Below are 21,575 nucleotides of genomic sequence, written 5' to 3'. Positions count from 1 at the left end.
TGGTCTATGTTTTGTGAAGAGTTGCCAGTATTTTCTAAATCCGTGTATAATGAATGAAAGTAATGATCTTATTACATACTTGCTTCGAACTCCATTTTCTTCTTTGTCTTTCGAAGAAAAATGTGCCCTGAAAGACAAGCGGCCACAGCCATTATTGAAAATTGTGCAAAAGGATGGAAACCAAATAAGAACTTTCCAGTCCCAATGGTATAAGGATTATACATGGCTTACAGCAAGTGTGACAGATTGTAAGTTTTATTGTTACATTTGCATATTATTTGGAGGTGATAGTGAATGGAATGAGGGTGGCATCAGTACCCTAAAAAATTTTCATAGAAGAGCACGTAAACACCAGATTTCAAAAAGACATATTCAGAACAGTGAGCGTTTTCTTCTTCTCGGCAGGAGTAGAATAGATCCTGCGATATCAGAAGCGGCTCGTCTTGCAGCTCTAAAGCATAATGAGTTAGTAAATCATAATAGACGGGTTCTTGGCAGGTTAGTTCAAGTGGTGTGTTTTCTCGGAGAACAAGAACTTCCATTCCGTGGGCATGACGAGAGTAGTGACTCCGTAAATAAAGGTAATTACCTCGAGACCTTGGAATTGCTAGCACAAGAAGAACAATTCATGAGAGAGCATCTGGGAGCAACTTCAGGATTTAAAGGAACTTCTAGTGACACTCAGAATGAACTTATTGACTGTGTAACTCAAGTGATGAATGAAGAGATTCAGAAAGAACTTTCTATTTGTGAATTTGTATCAGTTCAGGCGGATGAAACATTAGATATATCTTGTCAGAATCAGATGAACATTATATTTCGGTATTGTGTTGGTTATAACGTTCAAGAGAGGTTTGTGGGGTTCTATGACGTCTCAAAAGATAAAAGTGCCACTGGACTGTCAGCCGTCTTACGAAACTGGGGTGTAGAAAAGAAGTTAATATGTCAGACTTACGACGGGGCTTCCGTAATGGCGGGTTCTTCGGGGGTGTTCAAACTATCGTAAAGCAAGTTTGCCCACATGCAATGTTTATACATTGCTATGCACATAAGCTTAATTTGGTACTCTTGTATGGAGCAAAATCTATAAAGAAAGTGCGTCTCTTATGATTTGACTGCCTTCCATACATATTTCAGCAAGTCATCAAAGATAACTCAAGTCCTAAGAGATAACGGCTTTAAACTTCCCCCGGCATGTACGACACGTTGGAACTTCCACTCCAGAGCAACACTAACAATAGCATCCCATTTCAAGGACTTGAAAGAAGCTCTTACACACATTGTTGATAAAGATGAAGAATGGGATGGCGAATCTGTTAATGGTGCTATGGGACTGGTTAAGAGATTAGATGACCCTAATTTCCTCTTCCTGTTGTGCGTCTTCAACAAGATATTTTGCTACACGGATCATTTATTCAAGGTGCTGCAAACAAAATGCACATCTAATGTAAATATCTGCAACCATGAGATAAAGCAAACCATAAATAACTTAAAAAATTTGAGAAATGAAGAAACAGTGAATGAATGCATAGACACCAGCAAAGCTCTCAATACCGCAATGGCAACAGAATCATTTGTAATGCATTAGTATATGAAATAATTGATACCACCGTGGTACAGATGGAAATACGGTTCTGTGACTTTGAAAACTTCCATTTTGCAGAATTATTGGATGAGAATCAATTTAAGGCTTACAACACAAGTTTTCCCTCAATGAAAATGAAACAACTCCTGAAGATGTACCCTTTTTTCGAAAGTGAACAACTGACAAATGAACTTGTGAATGTGTACTCTGATGAAGTTAAACATCTACCAAATACTGCTAAAATATATGTTGGATAATGGTCTGGACAAGGTTTACGAACAAACAACACGTTTGGTTCGTTTAGTTCTCACATTTCCAGTGACAACATGTTCGAGTGAAAGAAGTATGAGTGCGCTAAAACGCATAAAAACCTTCCTGAGGAATTCAGTGACAAACAGTAGACTATGTAATTTAAGTACACTTGCGATAGAGAAATCTCTATTCCACGAACTGTCAAATAATCAGAGCTTCAGGGACCGTGTCATTGATGCATTTGCAGAGAGAAAGGAGCGCCGCATACACTTGCTGTATAAAAGAATTTAAGGTAAGCTTGAACAATATTCTTAGACTCCCCAAGTAATATAGCTAGCTTTGCCACTGATTATTACAGGGTCAGATAAAGCTTCGCCTACTCTAATTCTCTGAGATCTATTTTCTAGAAATATAGCAACCCATTCGGTCACTCTTTTGTCTAGTCAAATTGCACTCATTTTTGCCAGTAGTCTCCATGATCCACCCTAGCAAATGCTTTTTTTTTGCTAGGGGCTTTACGTCGCACCGACACAGATAGGTCTTATGGCGACGATGGGATAGGAAAGGGCTAGGAGTTGGAAGGAAGCGGCCGTGGCCTTAATTAAGGTACAGCCCCAGCTTTTGCCTGGTGTGAAAATGGGAAACCACGGAAAACCATCTTCAGGGCTGCCGATAGTGGGATTCGAACCTACTATCTCCCGGATGCAAGCTCACAGCCGCGCGCCTCTACGCAGCAAATGCTTTAGACAGGTCAATTGCGATACAGTCCATTTGGCCTCCAGAAACCAAGATATCTGCTATATCTTGCTGGAATCCTACAAGTTGAGCTTCAGTGGAATAACCTTTCCTAAAACCGAACTGCCTTCTATCGAACCAGTTATTAATTTCACAAACATGTCTAATATAATCAGAAAGAATGCCTTCCCAAAGCTTACATACAATGCACGTCAAACGTACTGGCCTGTAATTTTCAGCTTTATGTCTATCACCCTTTCCTTTATACACAGGGCTTACTATAGCAACTCTCCATTCGTCTGGTATAGCTCCTCTGACCAAACAATTAAAAAAAGTACTTCAGATATGGTACTATATCCCTACCCATTGTCTTTAGTATATCCCCAGAAATCTGATCAATTCCAGCCGCTTTTCTGGTTTTCAACTATTGTATCTTATTGTAAATGTCATTATCATCATTTGTAAATTTTAATACTTCTTTGGCTTTAGTCTCCTCCTCTACCTGGATATTATCCTTGTAACCAACAATCTTTACATACTGCTGACTGAATACTTCTGCCTTTTGAAGATCTTCACATACACACTCTCCTTGTTCATTAATCTTTCCTGGAATGTCCTTCTTGGAACCTGTTTCTGCCTTAAAATACCTATACATACCCTTCCATTTTTCACTAAAATTTGTATGACTGCCAATTATGCTTGCCATTATGTTATCCTTAGTGGCCTTCTTTGCTAGATTCAATTTTCTAGTAAGTTCCTTCAATTGCTCCTTACTTCCACAGCCATTTCTAACTCTATTTCTTTCCAGTCTGCACCTCCTTAGTCTCTTTATTTCTCTATTATAATAAGGTGGGTCTTTATCATTCCTTACCACCCTTAAAGGAACAAACCTGTTTTCGCATTCTTCAACAATTTCTTTAAACCCATCCCAGAGTCTGTTTACATTATTATTTACCGTTTTCCACCGATCATAGTTACTTTTTAGAAACTGCCTCATGCTTGCTTTATCAGCCATATGGTACTGCCTAATAGTCCTACTTTTAAGACCTTCCTTTCTATCACATTTATTTTTAACTACGACAAAAACAGCTTCATGATCACTAATACCATCTATTACTTCAGTTTCCCTATAGAGCTCATCTGGTTTTATCAGCACGACATCCAGGATATTTTTCCCTCTGGTTGGTTCCATCACTTTCTGAATCAGCTGTCCTTCCCATATTAACTTATTTGCCATTTGTTGGTCATGCTTCCTGTCGTTTGCATTTCCTTCCCTATTGACATCTGGCAAATTCAGATCTCCTGCTACAGTCGCATTTCTTTCCATGTCGTCTCCCACATAGCCGACTATCCTATCAAATAATTCCGAATCTGCGTCAGTGCTACCCTTTCCCGGTCTGTACACTCCAGATATATCAAGTTGCCTATTATCTTTAGGGATGAGTCTTACACCTAGAATTTCATGTGTCTCACCTTTAACTTTTTCGTAGCTTACAAATTCTTCTTTCACCAGAATGAATACTCACCCTCCCACCGTTCCTATCCTATCTCTTCGATACACACTCCAGTGCCGTGAGAAAATTTCTGCATCCATGATATCATTTCTCAGCCATGATTCAACTCCTATTACAATATCTGGTAAATATATATCTATTAAATTACTTAGTTCTATTCCTTTCTTTACAGTACTTCTACAGTTCAACACTAACAATTTTATGTCATCCCTATTTGATTTCCAGTTCCCTGTTCCCTTATCACCGCTCCCTAGGCCACCCCGTTTCCCTGAATGTACCTCCCTATTACCCTTCCAAACAAATTTCCTAAGTTATACGTACCACTGTGGTTTAAGTGAAGGCCATCTGAGCGCTGATCCCTCTCTCCTACCCACCCATTAGGATCTAGAAATTTCACTCCCAGTTTCCCACATACCCACTCCATAGTCTCATTTAAATCCCCAATCACCCTCCAGTCAGTATCCCTCCTACACAGTATTCCACTAATAACAATCTCCGCTTTCTTAAACTTCATCCGTGCTGCATTTACCAGATCCCACACATCTCAACTATGTTGGTACTTATATCGCTTGCCTTACGTTGTTGGTACCAACATGAAACACTACCACCTTCTCCTTCCCCTCCTCCCTCTCTTCTACTTTCCTCAACATCTGCCTCAACCTAATTCCTGGATAACATACTATCCCAGTTCCCTTTCCTCCACACACTTTCCCCACGTGTCTAACAATGGAATCCCCCATGACCAGAGCCTCAACCCTACCCACCTCATTTGATCCCCTCCCCTCCTGGTCAGCCCTATCTTTCCTGATAGCTGCAGAAGCTACTTCCTCCTCCCTTTTCTCCTTCCCATGACCCTGTTCCACCTGTCTTTTCCTATCCCCTACTCTACATTTCCCTTTCCTACCTTTTCCCTTCCTCCTACTTCCACACATCTCGGCAACAGTTTCCTGTCCCTCACCTTCCCTCTGTTGTTCTACCTGGAGTGACTCGTACCGATTTCGCACAGACACCTGTCCTGAATTCTGATCCTGAATAGAGCCCTTAGCCTGCAATCTCCTTCCCCTTAGAACATTAGACCACCTGTCTTCTACAACTCCCCCCTTTCCTTCCAGTCCCACTTGTACACCTACTGTAACCTGTACATTGTTTGAGGGAGTCCTATCTTCCTTCCTGTCTTCTGTGAGAATCCTAATTATCTCCCTCAAATTCTCCAACTCCTCCCTCATACCCCCTCATGTTTCATGACATAACCTTACAAACACTGCTATCATTCGACTATGTAAATATTAATAATACTAATACTAAATGGATGTAAACACTTCATAGCCATACAAGTCATAGTAATAATAATAATAATAATAATCATAATTGTAAAATAATAATAATAATAATAATAATAATAATAATAATAATAATGCGAGCTCAATACTTGTATGATTGACCCATGGGTGAGAGAATATTGTCTTCAAGTTGTATCAGTTTATCACACTGCGACAGTGATCATCATCAACAATTTCCCTCGTCTGGCTCCATGGCTAAATGGTTAGCATGCTGGCCTTTGGTCACAGGGGTCCCGAGTTTGATTCCCGGCAGGGTCGGGAATTTTAACCTTAATTGGTTAATTTCGCTGGCACGGGGGGCTTGGTGTATGTGTCGTCTTTATCAACCTTTCATGCTCATCACGACGCACAGGTCGCCCACGGGAGTCAAATCAAAAGACCTGCATCTGGCAAACCGAACTTGTCCTCGGACACTCCTGGCACTAAAAGCCATACGCCATTTCATTCCGAGCCAGGCTGAGTGGCTCAGACGGTTAAGGCGCTGGCCTTCTAACCCCAACTTGGCAGGTTCGATCCTGGCTCAGTCCGGTGGTATTTGAAGGTGCTCAAATACGACAGCCTCGTGTCGGTAGATTTACTGGCACGTAAAAGAACTCCTGTAGGACTAAATTCCTCCACCTCGGCGTCTCCAAAGACTGTAAAAGTAATTAGTGGGACGTAAAGCAAATATTATTATTAATATTATTATTATTATTATTATTATTATTATTAATATTATTATTATTTCATTTCAACAATTTCCCTCGCCCAGCTCCTGCCGGATTGGGATGTTTTTGGTCCTTTTCAATCTTCCTCTCTCCAGCCACCATTGTTCCTCCTTAACTGTGTTCCAATCTAGGTTTCTTCTATTTATACTATTCATGATTATTTTCAACTACCTTCTTCTGTCTCTCCCTCTTTCTCTCCTTCAGATCACCATAGTCTGCTTTGGTATCCTTCCTTCTTCCATCCTCTTAACATGTCCTAACCATGTAAGTTTGGTTGTCCCCATTCTTTCTGTAAATGTATTCCAATCCAGTTTCCATCGTGACATTTCTTACTTTGTCCTTTCTTGTCTTTCTTATCACACTTCTTAAAAAATTTCTTTTCACTGGCCTAGATTTTATTCTGTTGCCTTTTTGTCACTGCTCTAGCCTCCACTACATTTGTCAGTATTCGGCAGTAGTACATCGTATACATCCTCCTCCAAAACATCAACCATCTCACATAATCTAAATGATGTCACCGAGACTGTTGGAGGATATAAGGTGTCAGAATATTTTTATTTATCTATATAATTGCTTTCTCTTTGCGGTCCTCTCAGATGTTCTTTTCTTTTGCAGACAAACGTGAAGAGGAAACATCCGAAGAAAGTTCTGTTACTGCTGAAAAAATGTCGCTATCTCCGCTTCATCACGAGTGTTTCTGTATTACATTGGAAGCAAATGCTAATAAACTATCAGGTATAGTATTTCTAATGAAGAAACATTGTTATATAGCTGCCTGTTAGTTATAGTGCTCCTAAGCAACAGTTGCTTCCCATGAAGTCTTTCTAAATGATCATTGTATCAATTTCACCTCTGAAACAGTCTGCATGACTAAGTCATTTTCTTTTATATGACATGGTTGGAGTTTTAAGCAACTTCCGCTTTCCTGTTAGTCAACATAGGTACCCATAACCACCCAACGCAATTAATATTACGTTATCAGCTTAATCATAATAAATAATGTTATGGATTTTATGTTCCACTGACTACTTCGATGGTTTTCGGAGATGCCAAGGTGCTGTAATATTGTCCCGCAGGAGTTTTTTAACATACTAGTAAATCTATCAACAAGAGGCTGACATATTTGAGCACCTTCAAATACCACTGGCCTAAGCCAGGATCGAACCTGCAAAGTTGGGCTATGAAGGCCAACGCTCTACCGTCTGAGTTACCCCAGCTCAGCTTAAACACAACAGAAGTACTGTTTCCCGCAAATTTAAAACCACTCTACGTATTGATAAGTCATGTGAATGAACATTATCTTAAAGCATAAACATTAGCAAAAAAGAAAAAGATACTCGTACAGCTGTGTTAAAGACTAAGGGCCGGTTCAACCATCTGCTGGTAAACTAGATGGTAGCTACATGGGAGGTAAACTACCCAGGGTTGTAAATCAGCTGGTACTTTAGTTTGTGTGCTACCACCTCTGTGTAAGCACTAGCTGTCTACCTGAAGGTAGACACCAATATACGGTGTTGGCAAGACTGATTTTCAGCAACTTCTTGCTTTTGACTGAGGTGCTATCTATCATGAGATGTACGAAACTCATTTTGGTCATCTTATTTTCCTGTGCTTGCGTCTGCTGATTATCACCAACAAGCCTAATAAGGGGAGTCTACCGGGCGAGTTGGCCGTGCGTGTAGAGGCGCGCGGCTGTGAGCTTGCATCCGGGAGATAGTAGGTTCGAATCCCACTATCGGCAGCCCTGAAAATGGTTTTCCGTGGTTTCCCATTTTCACACCAGGCAAATGCTGGGGCTGTACCTTAATTAAGGCCACGGCCGCTTCCTTCCAACTCCTAGGACTTTCCTATCCCATCGTCGCCATAAGACCTATCTGTGTCGGTGCGACGTAAAGCCCCTAGCAAAAAAAAACCGGTGGGGGAGTCTGGAGAGTTATGGGCAATGATTTGGCAAGCTTAATCTATGAGGTTCAAAATCAATACCTAATTGGGCTTAAAGTCTCGAGATTTTAATATTTACATTTTCTTATTTTAGTTTTAAGCTGTCATGTAAGGCAGCGTATCGGAAGTTATTATCGTACAGGAAGAGTGGTCAAGGGGCTCACTCCAAAATAGGAAGGTACACAGTTTCTCTTTGACTTTTAAATTTAAATTCAAATTTATTTTCATTCCCTGCCATAGTTGTTAACTCTCTTTTACATGCTTCCATACATGTACATACATCTTCCTTATGGAAGATGCCTTTGAGCATTCTATATACGGGCTTCTGTGAATTGATCAAGTATCTTAACGATCCTCTATTTGCAACTAGCTCTGTGACCTTGTTTAGTTCCACATGCATCCATTCATTGATATTGTATTTCATTCTAATGTTTATCTTCATGAAGATAAAGTTCAAAGATAAGGAAGAAATCGGGGTAAATATCCATTTACAGGAAGAGTAATTCAAGAATGAAATAGTTTATCAAGGGATATGTTTGATGAATTTTGATAAATTCCATTAACAAGAAAACTAGATAGACAATTCATAGGGACTCTTGTCACCTGGGCGACAGTTCTAAAGGCAACTCATTGTTGATAGGTATTAATCATAACATCACTTTCTCTATGTAGCACGCATATAAAGCATTTTTACTTAGTAGACGTAATACTGCAATAAAACATTTCAATGAAATATACTATCAACAAAAGAACATATGAAAAGAGGCATGTAGATGAATATGACAGCTAATTGTGAAAAATAAAAATATTTGGCATAATGAGGATTCGAACCTACGTACCTCGTACTACACAGCGAGCGTCTTAGCCATTACGCTGCGAGAATCCTTCAGGTGGCTTCTATACACATAATAACTTACACTCTATGTCAGAAATCTGAAAAATTAAGATTGGAAAATTAAAGCCCATTTGACATGATTTCCAAATAGGTTTTGATTTTGAATACTTGTAGAGTTTCTTCACGCAAGCTTGAGATATAATAAGGGCCCCCTCCACTGTAGATGTGAGAGGCTGGTGTCACCGTTGCAACTCAAAGGAAGCATTCATATTCAAAATTCCGCAATACAATACCGATCACTGTTACAGTATCATGCTTTTATCAACATACTAAGCTAATTATGCTGTATGTCACCAAAAATTCAGCTAATAATGTTCAGCTCTCAAAACTTGCCCAGTAGGTAAAGTCTTACCGGACCCTCGAAGTGGCCAATAAATTACGCACAGGGTAACTACGATTTATGCTGCCGATAGCGCTATGCAGGAGTGTCGAACGGAAATTTCCTTTTACGCGGAGGGGAAGTTACGCACTACTTTACCCGTAGGTGGTAAAACCAGCCCTAAGATGATAAATCCAGGTGCCAGTTGGTTTTTGCTCTTAAGAACACCCTACTGGGAAATAATCATAATTTTGATTTGGTCTTGTTTACCTTGAAAAATATTTGTGATCACTGATTGCCCTGATTGCCCTGCAAACAGTTTTTTTTACTCCTGGTTGTAACTCAAAAAATTATCTTATTTTTCTAACATTGTAACTACTTTAGAAGTGGACAGAATTGATTCTTCTGCCAGTAGAAATGTATTATTTTTGTTATGAGAAGATTTTGGTTCACTTAAAAGTAGTAGTGGAATAATCGATACAATAGAATCGCTTATTTGATTATTTAATTCGATTTGATTTTTCATTTCAATTTTGTTATTATTCATTCAAAACTCCATTTGAATGAATTAGGCAATAGAAAAGTGAATACTTTTGAAATAATCAAATGAAAAGTGATCCAGATGTCATCACCCCATCAATCTCATCACAGGGAAATTAAAATTACTTATCTCCATTCCCTTACAGAAAGTGTGTGGGTGGGATGATTGGCCTCTGATAAGCCTTCCGAAAATAATACAAATTGACGCTCCACACTTGTGAACGTGTCATGCACTCAGATACCATTACTTGAAATGCATATTGCATCACATGATTACGTGACGCGCAGTGCGAGTGTTGACTAATTGGCTCACCAACATAGATAAGTCTTATGGTAATGATAGGATAAGAAAGGGTTAACAGTGGGAAGGAAGTGGCCGTGGCCTGAATTAAGGTACAGCCCCGTCATTTGCCTGGTGTGAAAATGGGACACGTTCTGACAGTGGGGTTCAAACTTATATTCTTTCGAATGCGAGCTCACCGATGCGTGATCCTAACCACTCAGCCAAATGTCATAAATTAAAAATAGCCAGAATTTTCTGTAAATGTCGAAGTTGCTAGTCACCATCTTTGAAACTGTGTCACTAAATGACTTCAAAAGGACTCCGGATCACTAGTTGGTAACACATGATGATGAAGATGGTGATATGTAAATGGTCAATACAAATCATTAAGTGTTAGAAACAATTAAGGAAATAGTGGTGGTGGTGATTACTGTTTTAAGAGGAAGTACAACTCGTAAAATATCCTCTATTAGTATTAATCACAGGGAAAAATAGGTGGTTTCCGTCATTTCATAGAATGAAGGTGGCAGTATAAATAGTCCTTTATTGAACATTATATCATAGAATGAAGGTATCGGCCAAAGAAAGACAAGGGCCACAAATGAAAGACTCCCTAGGCCTCGGAAATCCAATATGGTCAGGGTCGGAAAAGAATGAGATTTGACTAAGGAAAGTTGGTTGCAATAGGTCAAAGTAAGGAGCCTGACGCATGTGAGTGGAAGCAATGCCTGGACTCAGATAATGGCCCATTGGTCGCCAACCCATGCTCAATCAATCAATCAATCAAACCAGTCAGTCACCACTGATGTGCATTTAAGGCAGTCGCCCAGCTGGTAGATTGCCTATCAGTTGTTTACCTAGTCTTTTCTTGAATAATTTAAGAACCTCTGGGGAACGTTTTAGTCGTTTCTTATGGCGGGGCGGGGTTTCCGAAGATGTTATGTTATGGTTGGTGAATGAAAGAGACAGAGCTGTATAATAATAAATTATTACATACATCATCATTATAGACCGTTATGCCTTTCAGCGTTCAGTCTGCAAGCCTCTGTGAATTTACTAAATGTCGCCACAATCCTCTATTTGCAACTAGTGATGTGGCCTCATTTAGTTCTATAACTCTTAAATCATTTGAAACTGAGTCTAACCATCTTTGTCTTGGTCTATCTCTACTTCTCCTAGGTAACCTAGCCTTCTCCATTCGCCTCACATGACCCCACCACCGAAGCCTGTTTATGCGTACAGCTTCATCCATTGAGTTCCTTCCTAACTTATCTGTTATCTTCTCATTCGGAGTACCCTCCTGCCTTTGTTTCCACCTGTTTGTACAAGCAGTCATTCTTGCTGATTTCATGCTTGTTACTTCTAACTTATGAATAAGATATCCTGAGTCCACCCAACTTTCACTCCCATAAAGCAAAGTTGGTCTGAAAACAGACTGATGTAAAGATAGTTTCGTCTGGGAGCCGACTTCCTTCTTACAGAATACGGTTGATCGCAACTGTGAGCTCACTGCATTAGCTTTACTGCACCTCAATTCAATCTCATTTACTGTACTACCATCCTGGGAGAACACACTTCCTAAATACCTGAATTTATCTACCTGTTCTACCTTTGTATCACCAGTCTGACATTCATTTCCCTTGGATTTCTTACCTCTTCTTCTTCTTTAGCGTTTGTCCCGCCTGGTGCTAGGGTCCGCTGTGTGGATTCGTTGTCTTCATTTAATTCGGTCACGGGCCATGTCAGGATGTAGTCTTACAGCTTTCAGGTCGTTGTGCACTGTATCGATCCATCGCTGTCTTCTTCGTCCCTTGGGCCTCTTTCCAGCGACTTCCAATGTATACGCTGACTTTGCCACTGTATTATCTTCTGCACGCAACACATGTTCAAACCAGCGCAGACGGTTTTCCTGCATTTTCTTCTGGATCGGTGCAACGCCAAAGCGTTTCCTAATGTTGTTGTTTGTGCAGTCGCTTAAGTGCGGCTAGTATCCAGTAATCGGGAGATAGTGGGTTAGAACCCCACTGTCGGCAGCCCTCAAGATGGTTTTCCGTGGTTTCCTTTTTTCACACCAGGAAAATGCTGGGGCTGTACCTTAATTGAAGCCACGGCCGCTTCCTTCCCATTCCTAGGCCTTTCCTATCCCATCATCGCAATAAGACGTGTCGGTGCGACGTGAAGCAAATAGCAAAAAATATTGTCGTTTTAAATATGATCCAGTCTAGTGATGCCAGCTGTGCACCTAAGCATCTTTGTCTCCATGACGCTTAGTCGACATTCTATCTCCTTCGTAGCAGGCCAACACTCAGTGCCGTAGAGAGCGACGGAACGGATAACATTCCGGTAGATCTTAGATTTCAGATGTTCCTTCATCCGACGGTTGCAGGCGACGCCCGTTGTCATTCGCCACTTCAGCCAGGCTGCGTGTATCCTTGTGTTGACCTCATCAGTAAGTTTGCCATCGTCAGAGAGTGTGGAGCCAAGATATTTAAATTTCTCTACTCGTGGTAGATCTTCACCATCAACGTGGATTCCAACTTCTCGAGGATCTAATGTCATGTACTCTGTCTTCTTTTTGTTGAGGCGCAGGCCATATTACGCTAGTCAGTTGTTCCACTCTTCTGTTTGGCACTGGAGATCAGACTTATTCTCAGCAGCCAACATAACATCATCAGCATAGAGAAGTGTCCATGATATTGGCTTGTGCAGGTCTGATGTAACAGTGTCCATCCATCACCAGAATGAACAGCAGTGGTGATAAGGCAGAACCTTGATGTACTCCTACATTGATGTGGAAATCATCAGACACTCCTGCGGCAGCTTGAACATAACTTCTTGGTTCTACGTAGAGCATTTGTACCCACTTAACAAGGTGCTCTGGAATGCTATGTTCTCGTAGCGCTAGCCAGATTAGGTCATGTGGCACCCGGTCAAAGGCCTTCCCAAGATCCAGAAAAGCAAGATGAAGAGGCTTATGTTTTTCATGGTGTTTCTCAACTAACAGCCGTGCAGCATGGATTGCATCTGTTGTGCCACAATTTTTCACGAATCCAGCTTGGTTCGTTGTAAGTTTGGCTATCTGGCGAATCCTTTTGTTGAGAATACGTTAGAAGATCTTCATCACGTGGCTCAGAAGTCTGATCGGGCGATAATTAGAACAATCGGCAGGACTTCCCTTCTTCTTGAAGATTGGTACGGTAATGCTCCGTCGCCAAATTGATGGCATTTGACCTTCTTTGATAATCTGATTGAAAAGCTGTGTTAGCCATATTGCCGCAACCCACCGTTCAGAGCACCAGAACTCTGCCGGAAGATGTGCTGGTGGCTTTCCCTGGTTTCACTTCCTTCAGAACAGCCTGAACTTCCGTGATGTGGTTGGGATTGGTGGGTGGGGAAATTCTTCGGTTGAAAGTTTCTCAAAATAGCTCCACCAGCGTTCTCGCGCTTTTTTCCAGTCTACCAGCAGGTCACTTTTTTCGTCATTGATGCCATAAAAACGTTGGATGTCTTCCGTTTTGCGGTGCCTCGATTTCAGTAGCCGGTAAATGTGCCGCTTGCCTTCGCGCGTGTCAAGTTTTGCATACAGGTCTGCATATCGGTTTGCTTTTGTTACAGCAATAACCTTCTTCGCCTCACTACGGGCTGTTTTGTAGGCATTCCAACGAGATGGTGTTTGATCTGAAAGAAACTCATGGTACAGCTGTTTCTTCTTCCGCACTGCATCTTTAACATCGTCATTCCAAAGCCACGTGTCTTTGTCAATCCTACGTCGTCCTGGTTTAGTTGTTCCAAGAATAGAGCGTGCGGCTTCATGAATGGCGTCTTTCAGTTTTGTCCTGCTCTCTTCAACCGTGATTGGTGGCACTGTAATTTTTGTAACAATGTCTGCCTCCTTCTCCTTGTAGTGCCGCCATTTGATTCTTTTAGGCCCGTTTCTGGGTAAGTATTCAGCTCTTGGCGTCTTCATCCGTAGCTTACAGATGACAGATTGATGTTGCATCGCGACGGTTTCGTAAGGAACAACTTTTATATCTAGAAAGTTATTGAAATTCCGTCGTCTCACAAGGATGTAGTCAATCTGAGTTGCATTGGAGCCACTGTAGTACATGACTAGATGAGTATAACGCTTTTTGAACCAGGTGTTCGTGATGATCAGATCATGAGTTTCTGCATAATCAAGAATTCGTTGGCCATCGCCATTCTTCTCTCCATGGGCAGTGTGGTCTTCTTTCCTCTGTCCGACATGTCCATTCAGATCACTGGTAACGATAAGGTAGTCTTCTGGTGGCACTTCAGCAGTCTTCTCATCAAGCAGTTCCCAGAAGGCATCTTTTGTTTCGCGTCTAGGCCGGTTTGTGGAGCGTAGGCACTGAAAAAAATGGACCTTCCTTCTATCCACGACATATACGATTTTCATCAATCGATCATCGTAGCATTGCACCTCAGAGACAGAACCATCAAATTTTGCTGATATAACAATGCCAACGCCGTTAGTTATTCTTGAGGTTCCGTTGTATATGAGTTTGTATCCACACCCAATGTCGCGTGACTTTTCTCCACTCCATCTTGTCTCCTGCACCGCACAGATGTCTATGTGCCTTCTTTCAAGTGCTGTGGCCAGTTCACTGCTTCGACCAGACATAGTCCCGATGTTCAGTGATGCTGTACAGAATGTGGGGGCTCGCTTGTTTAGCCGTCACCGGCCGTGCGACGGTAACACTTGCTTACTTTTCATGCTGGCTGGGCCCTGCCAACACGCGTCGCTTTTAGCGTGAACCGCCCTAGCCGTAGTTCTGATTCCATGAGACAACATTTCCATAAAGATGTGACGTATGTTTTTACGGCCGGCTTGTCACGGAGCCTGTCGCCAAGCATTTTAAAGCTGCTCCCAGCAGGTAGTTAGGCCGCTCCTGACCTGGAGAACAGACGCCTTTTGTAGCCGCTGCTCTGGAGAACAAACACTACTTCCTCTCTGCATTAACTCCTAGAAAGATAGTGTGCCTCATCTGCCAACTACACCGTACCGATGGTCTCCATCTCCGCCGGAGTTGCCATTAAGGACTTTGACACACTTCCATCACTGATGAAAGTTATTTTTGGTGTGTCCCGAAAACCACGAAAATACAACCAGGATTGTGAGTCCTGGAGGCAGCTCTTCCGCTCTCTCCGCCATTGGGAATCTGAAACTCCCCTTCCGTCTTTGAGACCGTTGGCCAGGTTTCACCTAGTAACCCTAGACAGGGGCACTTACAGGGTACTACCATCCGGAGCCAGATGGACCCAGTTTTTTTAAAGAGGTGTTACTTGGGACCGGCAGTGGTGGAGTTCTTGGATTTCTTACCTTCAGACATCAATCTAGTCTTGGAAAGGTTAATTTTCATACCACACTCATTGCACCTATTTTCAAGTGCCAAGATATTAGACTGTAGGCTTTCGGCACAATCTGCCAGAAAGACCAAGTTGTCAGCATAGGCCAGACTGCTTACTACGTTGTCACCTAATTGAAACCCTCCCTACCACTCAATACCTTTCAGCAGATGATCCATATAAACAAGCAACAAAGGTGAAAGAATATAGCCTTGCCTAACCCCTGTAGGTACCCTGAACCAAGAATTCATTCTACCATCAATTCTCACTGCAGCCCAATTGTCAATATAAATGCCTTTGATTGATTTTAATAATGTACACTTAATCCCATGGTTGTCCCCCAGTATGGCAAACACCTTTTCTCTCAGTACCCTGTTATCTGCTTTCTCTAGATCTACAAAACATAAACACAACTGTCTAGTCCTCTCGTAACATTTTTCATTTACCTGGCGCATACTGAAAATCTCATCCTGACAGCCCCTCTCTGGTCTAAAACCCCACTGGTTTTCATCCAACTACCTCTCAACTACTGATCGCACCCTCCCTTCCAAGATAGCACTGAATACTTTGCCTGGTATACATTTTGCTAGTTGCTTTACATCGCACCAACACAGATAGGTCTTATGGTGCCTGGTATACTAATCAATGAGATACCTCGATAGTTGTTGCAAACCTTCCTGTTCCCTTGCTTATAGATAGCTGCAGTTACTGCTTTTGTCCAATGTGAAGGTACCTTACCAACAATATGTGCTAATCTTCCTACTCTATGAAGCCATTTCATCCCTGCCTTCTCACTATACTTCACCATTTCAGGTCTAATTTCATCTCTTCTTGCTGCTTTATGACAATGGAGTTTATTTACCATCCTTTCCACTTCGTCAAGCATAATTTCACCAACATCATTGTCCTTCCCAATGAGCTCGTTCGTAGGCGATGTCACCAGGATCATTTCGTTTTTCGTTGAGAAGATTTTCAAAATATTCCACCGCCTGTCCAGTAATTCCCTGGGATCTATTATGACCACCTGAATTACCCAAAACACTGTTCATTTCCTTTTTTCCTTCCCTTCCTAAGATTCTTTATTACTGTCCAGAGAGGTTTCCCTGCTGCTTGACATAGCATTTCCAGGTTATTACCAAAATCATCCCACGACTTTTTGGATTCAACAACTATTTGTTTCTCTCTGTTTCTTTCATCTACATACAATTTCCTGTCTGCATCAGTCTTTGGAGCTATTTCTGATAAGGCTTCTTTTTAGGTTTTCAAGCTGCTCTCACTTCATCATTCCTTCAGGATGTTCGCTTTTTCCCATCTTTACACACAGTTGTTCCTAGGCATTCCTTTGCTGTGTTTATTATAACATTCCTGTATGCCACCCACTCTCTCTCTCTCTCTCTCTCTCTCTCTCTCTCTCTCTCTCTCTCTGCCCTGAACCTGCTTACTGTCCACTGTTTGGAACTTCTCACTGATCATATCCATGTACTTCTGTCTAATTTCCTCGTGCTGGAGATTTCCTACCCTTATTCATTTGCAGACAGATTTCACTTTCTCTGAGTAGGCCTGGAGATACTTAGTTCACTACAAATCAGATAGTGGTCTGTATTATCAAAATATCCCCAGAAAACCCATACGTTCCTAACAGATTTCCTGAATTCAAAGTTGGTTAAGGTATAGTCTATTATGGATCTGGTACGCCTACCCTCCCCTGTGTAGTGGTGAATAGCCTTATGCTTGAAGAATGTATTCGTAACTGCTAAACCTATATTGGGAGATAGTGGGATTGAACCCCACTGTCGGCAGCCCTGAAGATGGTTTTCCGTGGTTTCCCATTTTCACACCAGGCAAATGCTGGGGCTATACCTTAAGGCCACAGCCACTTCCTTCCGATTCCTAGGCCTTTCCTGTCCCATCATCGCCATAAGACCTATCTGTATTGGTGCGACGTAAAGGAAAAAAAAACTATACTGGTTTCCCATTCCTATTAGCTTGCATATCTTCTTATCAGTTACCATTCACTCTTTCGTATCCTTCAGTTCTATTTTCAACTCTCGCATTGAAATCTTCCATTAGCACTCTCCTATCCTTTCTGTTGACCTGGACTACTATGTCATGCAATGCTTCATACAACTTGTCAACTTCATCCTCATCAGCACCCTCACATGGTGAATACACTGAGACAGTTCCTATCCTAATTCCTCCAACTGCCAAATCTACCCATATCATTTGCTCATTTATATGCCTAGCCTAAACTATGTTCCGTGTAATAGTATTCCTGATGAACAGCCCTACTCACACGCTACCCTTACCTTTTTAACACCCTTCAAGTACACTTTATAATCTCCTATCTCTTCCTCATTATCTCCTAGCACATCCAGATGTATCCTTTTTGCTGAGTCAGCCTGTTCTACTTTCTTTCTTCCATAAGCCCCATTAATATTGATAGCTCCCCATCGAATTCCATTTCGTTCGCTAAGTTGTTTCCAAGGAGTCTCTCGCCTTTCAAATGGGAGTGGGACTCCGTTTTTTCCATAGGTCCGAGGCTTGTTTAAAAATGTTCTGAGCTGGGTAAATTCTGTGAAGCAGGATGTTGCACTTAACTTACACATAGTCCATGAGAGGATCTCTCTTCTAACAGGTTAGGGACTGCCGGTAAATTGTATAGTCATAGCTGTGTGTCACCGAACATGCTAACAGTGTTTTCAGCAAGCCTCAGACCTATGGGAGTAACAGAGTCCTACTCCCATTTGACAGGCTGAGAGACGCCATGGAACATGTTTCGACTCGTTTTAGCCATCTTCAGTGAAATAAATGGGGGTTAAAGTAACCTAATAATATAAGCTAATATAAAATAAGAGTTTTATCTGTACATTTCTCAGAATTTAAAAAGGATGGTATTTCTGTATCAGTCGTGCCCACATAACAAGGAAATGCACTTTTTAATTTTCCGTAATGTCTGTCTGTCTGTCTGTATGTATGTACATGTATCACGAGAAAACGGCTGAAGGGAATTTAATGAAAATCGGTATGCGTAGTCGGGGAATAAGTCACTACAATCTAGGCTATAAATAATTTTATTCACGCTGAGTGAAATGGTAGTTTAGGGGAAGGCCTAAAATTTAATTTTCAAATGTTTGTTAGTAGTGGTCCTATCGATAAATATTACATAACTTAATTTATATGGTTTTAAATTTCCCATCATTTATGTCTTATACTTTTTTACTGTACCGGCTATGATAAGAGATATTCACGAACTTGGATTTTTGTTGCTAAGTTCATATCAGCGCCGAGTCATGAGAAAATGGGTAAACAGAATTTAATAAAAATCGGTATGTAAAATCGGGGAATAAGGAACTACATTCTACTCTATAATTCATTTTGTGAGACGCCCTAATATTACAGAGTCGAAAGAAAACTAAATGTGAAGGCCTACAATACAGAATGCTCATAACATTGATCAACAATAACATTATATTGACCATTGTCTGTTGTTATGTGCTTTGTGTCTCTGGTGCCACTGATCTCCATATACCGAGTCTTTTTTTTTAAAGTGCTTTACGTCGCACCGACACAGATATGACTCATGGCGATGATGGGATAGGAAAGGGCTTGGAGTGGGAAGGAAGCGGCCCTGGCCTTAATTACGGTACAGCCCCAGTATTCTCCTGGTGTAAAAATGGGAGACCATGGAAAACCATCTTCAGGGTTGTCGACAGTGGGGTTCAAACCCACTATCTTCCGGTTATAAGCTCACAGCTCCGCGCTCCTAAACCTCACTGCCAACTCGCCCGGTCGTACCGAGTATAACAGCCTGCCTGAATATTGGCAGGAAGTAGCTGGGGAGTTATAATAGATAACTTTCTTCTTTAGAAAGCCGTTCCTCTGGTTCATAAATTTTCTGATACTACTGACACGTGACACACTGGCTCATCATGGCATTCGAGCTATTCAATCCCTACTCTGTGGCACTGATTGGAATGAGCAGTGTGCATACTTAAGAGAGTAATGGCAGAGGAGTATTCACGGCTGTCTTTGGTCTGGCCATTGCAGCACTGGAACTTTGGACTGTTAGATTGGCACCGTAGTACTGTTCGTTAAAAGAGAGATAATGTGTGGTTTTTTATTTGATCAAGTATTTTATATGATAACATTGCATTTAATCGCTACATTCCTACTGACGTTTTTGTAATGGCCTAAGTTGACTTCAGTTAGGAAAACCACAAAGACAGTCTTTCTGAGAATCCCATAGCGAAGCACGGCTACATCAGCTAGTATAAGCTAAAAATATGCTAAAAACATAATGAAGGAACAATTGAAAAACAAAAGAGACAGATGGATATAAAAACAATAACAATATACAATATTTACATCACTAGATGGAGCAATAAATAACTCGCTGAGACAAATTCAGTGAACAAATGGTTAATATAAAACATAACTGAATCCAAAAAATGTGCTAAACTGTCTCAGCAAGTTATTTATTGCTCCATCTGGTGATGTAAATATTGTTATTGTTTTTATTTTCATATGTCTCTTTTGTTTTTCATTTGTTCCTTTATTATGTTTTTAGCACGTTTTTAGCTTATATTATTTAGACCCCTTGGAAACAACTGGGCGAGTGAAATGGAATTCGATGGGGAGCTGTCAATGTTACTAAGAATAATGGCGTGTGGCCTCCGGAGGCGGCCTGGTGCAGGTCTTTCGAGCAGATACGGTGTAGGCGACCTGCGTGTCTTTATGGAAGGGGCCCTGCCTGAGATGAATTCTAATGCTGAAGACAGCACAAACGCCCAGTCTCTGACCCAGCCAGGAATTGAACCTGGGGCCACTCGGACCAACGTCCAGCATGCTAACTATTTTGCCATGGAGCCAGGCATCAATGTTATGGGGCTTATGATTGAAAGAAAGTAGAACTGGCTAAGTCAGCAAAGAGGATGCATCTGGATGTGTTAGGAGTTAATGATATTCGGGTAAGGAGAGATAACTAAGAACAGATAGGAGATTATAAATTGTACTTGACAGGCATTAGAAGAGGAAGGTTAGAGTGTAGGATAGGACTGTTCATCAGGAATACTATTGCACGCAACGTAGTTTCGGTTAGGCACGTAAATGAGCAAATGATATAGGTAGATTTGGCAGTTCGAGGAATTAGGACGAGAATTGTCTCCAGTGCATTCACCATGTCAGGGGCAGATTAGACAGAAGTATATGAATATGATTAGTGTAAAGTTCCAAACAATGGACATTAACCAGGTTCAGTATATAGAAAGGGAATGGGTGGCATACAGGGTTGCTGTGGTAGAAACAGCAAGGGAATGCCTGGGAACAACTGTGTGGAAAGATGGGAAAAAGCGGGCATCTTGGTTGAATGATGAAATGAGAGCAGCTTGTAAATGTAACAAGGTGTATCAGAAATAATTCCAAACAAGTGCTGATGCAGGCAGGAAATTGTATGTAGATGAAAGAAATAGAGCAAAACAAGTACTGTAGTTGCTGAATCCAGGAAGAAGTCATGGAAAATTAGGTAATAACCTGGAAGGGCTAGGTCAAGCAGAGGGAAACCTTTCTGGACAATAATTAAAAAATCTTAAGAAGGGAGGGGAAAAAGGAAATGAATACTGTTTTGGGTAATTCAGGTGAACTGTTAATTGATCCCATGGAATCACTGGACAGGTGGAAGAATATTTTGAAAATCTTCTCAACATAGAAGGAAATATTCATGGTGGTATCACGAACAACCGAGTTCATGGGGAAGAGGAAAATTATGTTGGTGAAATTACGCTTGAGGAAGTGGAAAGGATGGTAAAAGTTGTTCGCCGTACTTGGGGACTATGGGTTTAAGTGTAGATTATTAAGGTCAATCAAAGGTATTTATGTTGACAATTGGGCTGCAGTGAAAATTGATGGTAGAATGTGTTCGTGGTTCAGGGTACCTACAGGGGTTAGACAAGTCTGTAATCTTTCACCTTTGTTGTTAATGGTTTACGTGGTTCATCTGCTGGAAGGTACGTAGGCAAGTCAATAAGTATCTGCAATTTTCCTCTAATTGTCTTTAGGTTGGCTCTATGACATAGTGTGCTCACCAGACGCGAAAATGCAC

The 21,575-nt window shown here is 41.2% G+C and overlaps 1 protein-coding gene across 1 annotated transcript in view; it reads left to right on the top strand.

The window, feature by feature from the left end:
• LOC136863112 (uncharacterized) overlaps positions 1 to 21,575 on the top strand; it is a 414,667-nt gene that overhangs the window by 59,167 nt on the left and 333,925 nt on the right. The window contains exon 4 of the mRNA XM_068225861.1: positions 6,749 to 6,868. Coding sequence (XP_068081962.1) covers positions 6,749 to 6,868 — 120 coding nt within the window. The remainder of the gene's footprint in view (positions 1 to 6,748; positions 6,869 to 21,575) is intronic.

Source organism: Anabrus simplex, chromosome 2 (genome assembly GCF_040414725.1).
Source record: "Anabrus simplex isolate iqAnaSimp1 chromosome 2, ASM4041472v1, whole genome shotgun sequence".
Classification (NCBI taxonomy): Eukaryota; Metazoa; Arthropoda; class Insecta; order Orthoptera; family Tettigoniidae; genus Anabrus; species Anabrus simplex.
The sequence above is the reverse complement of the archived record's forward strand: the minus strand, read 5'-3'. Positions and strand labels throughout refer to the sequence as shown.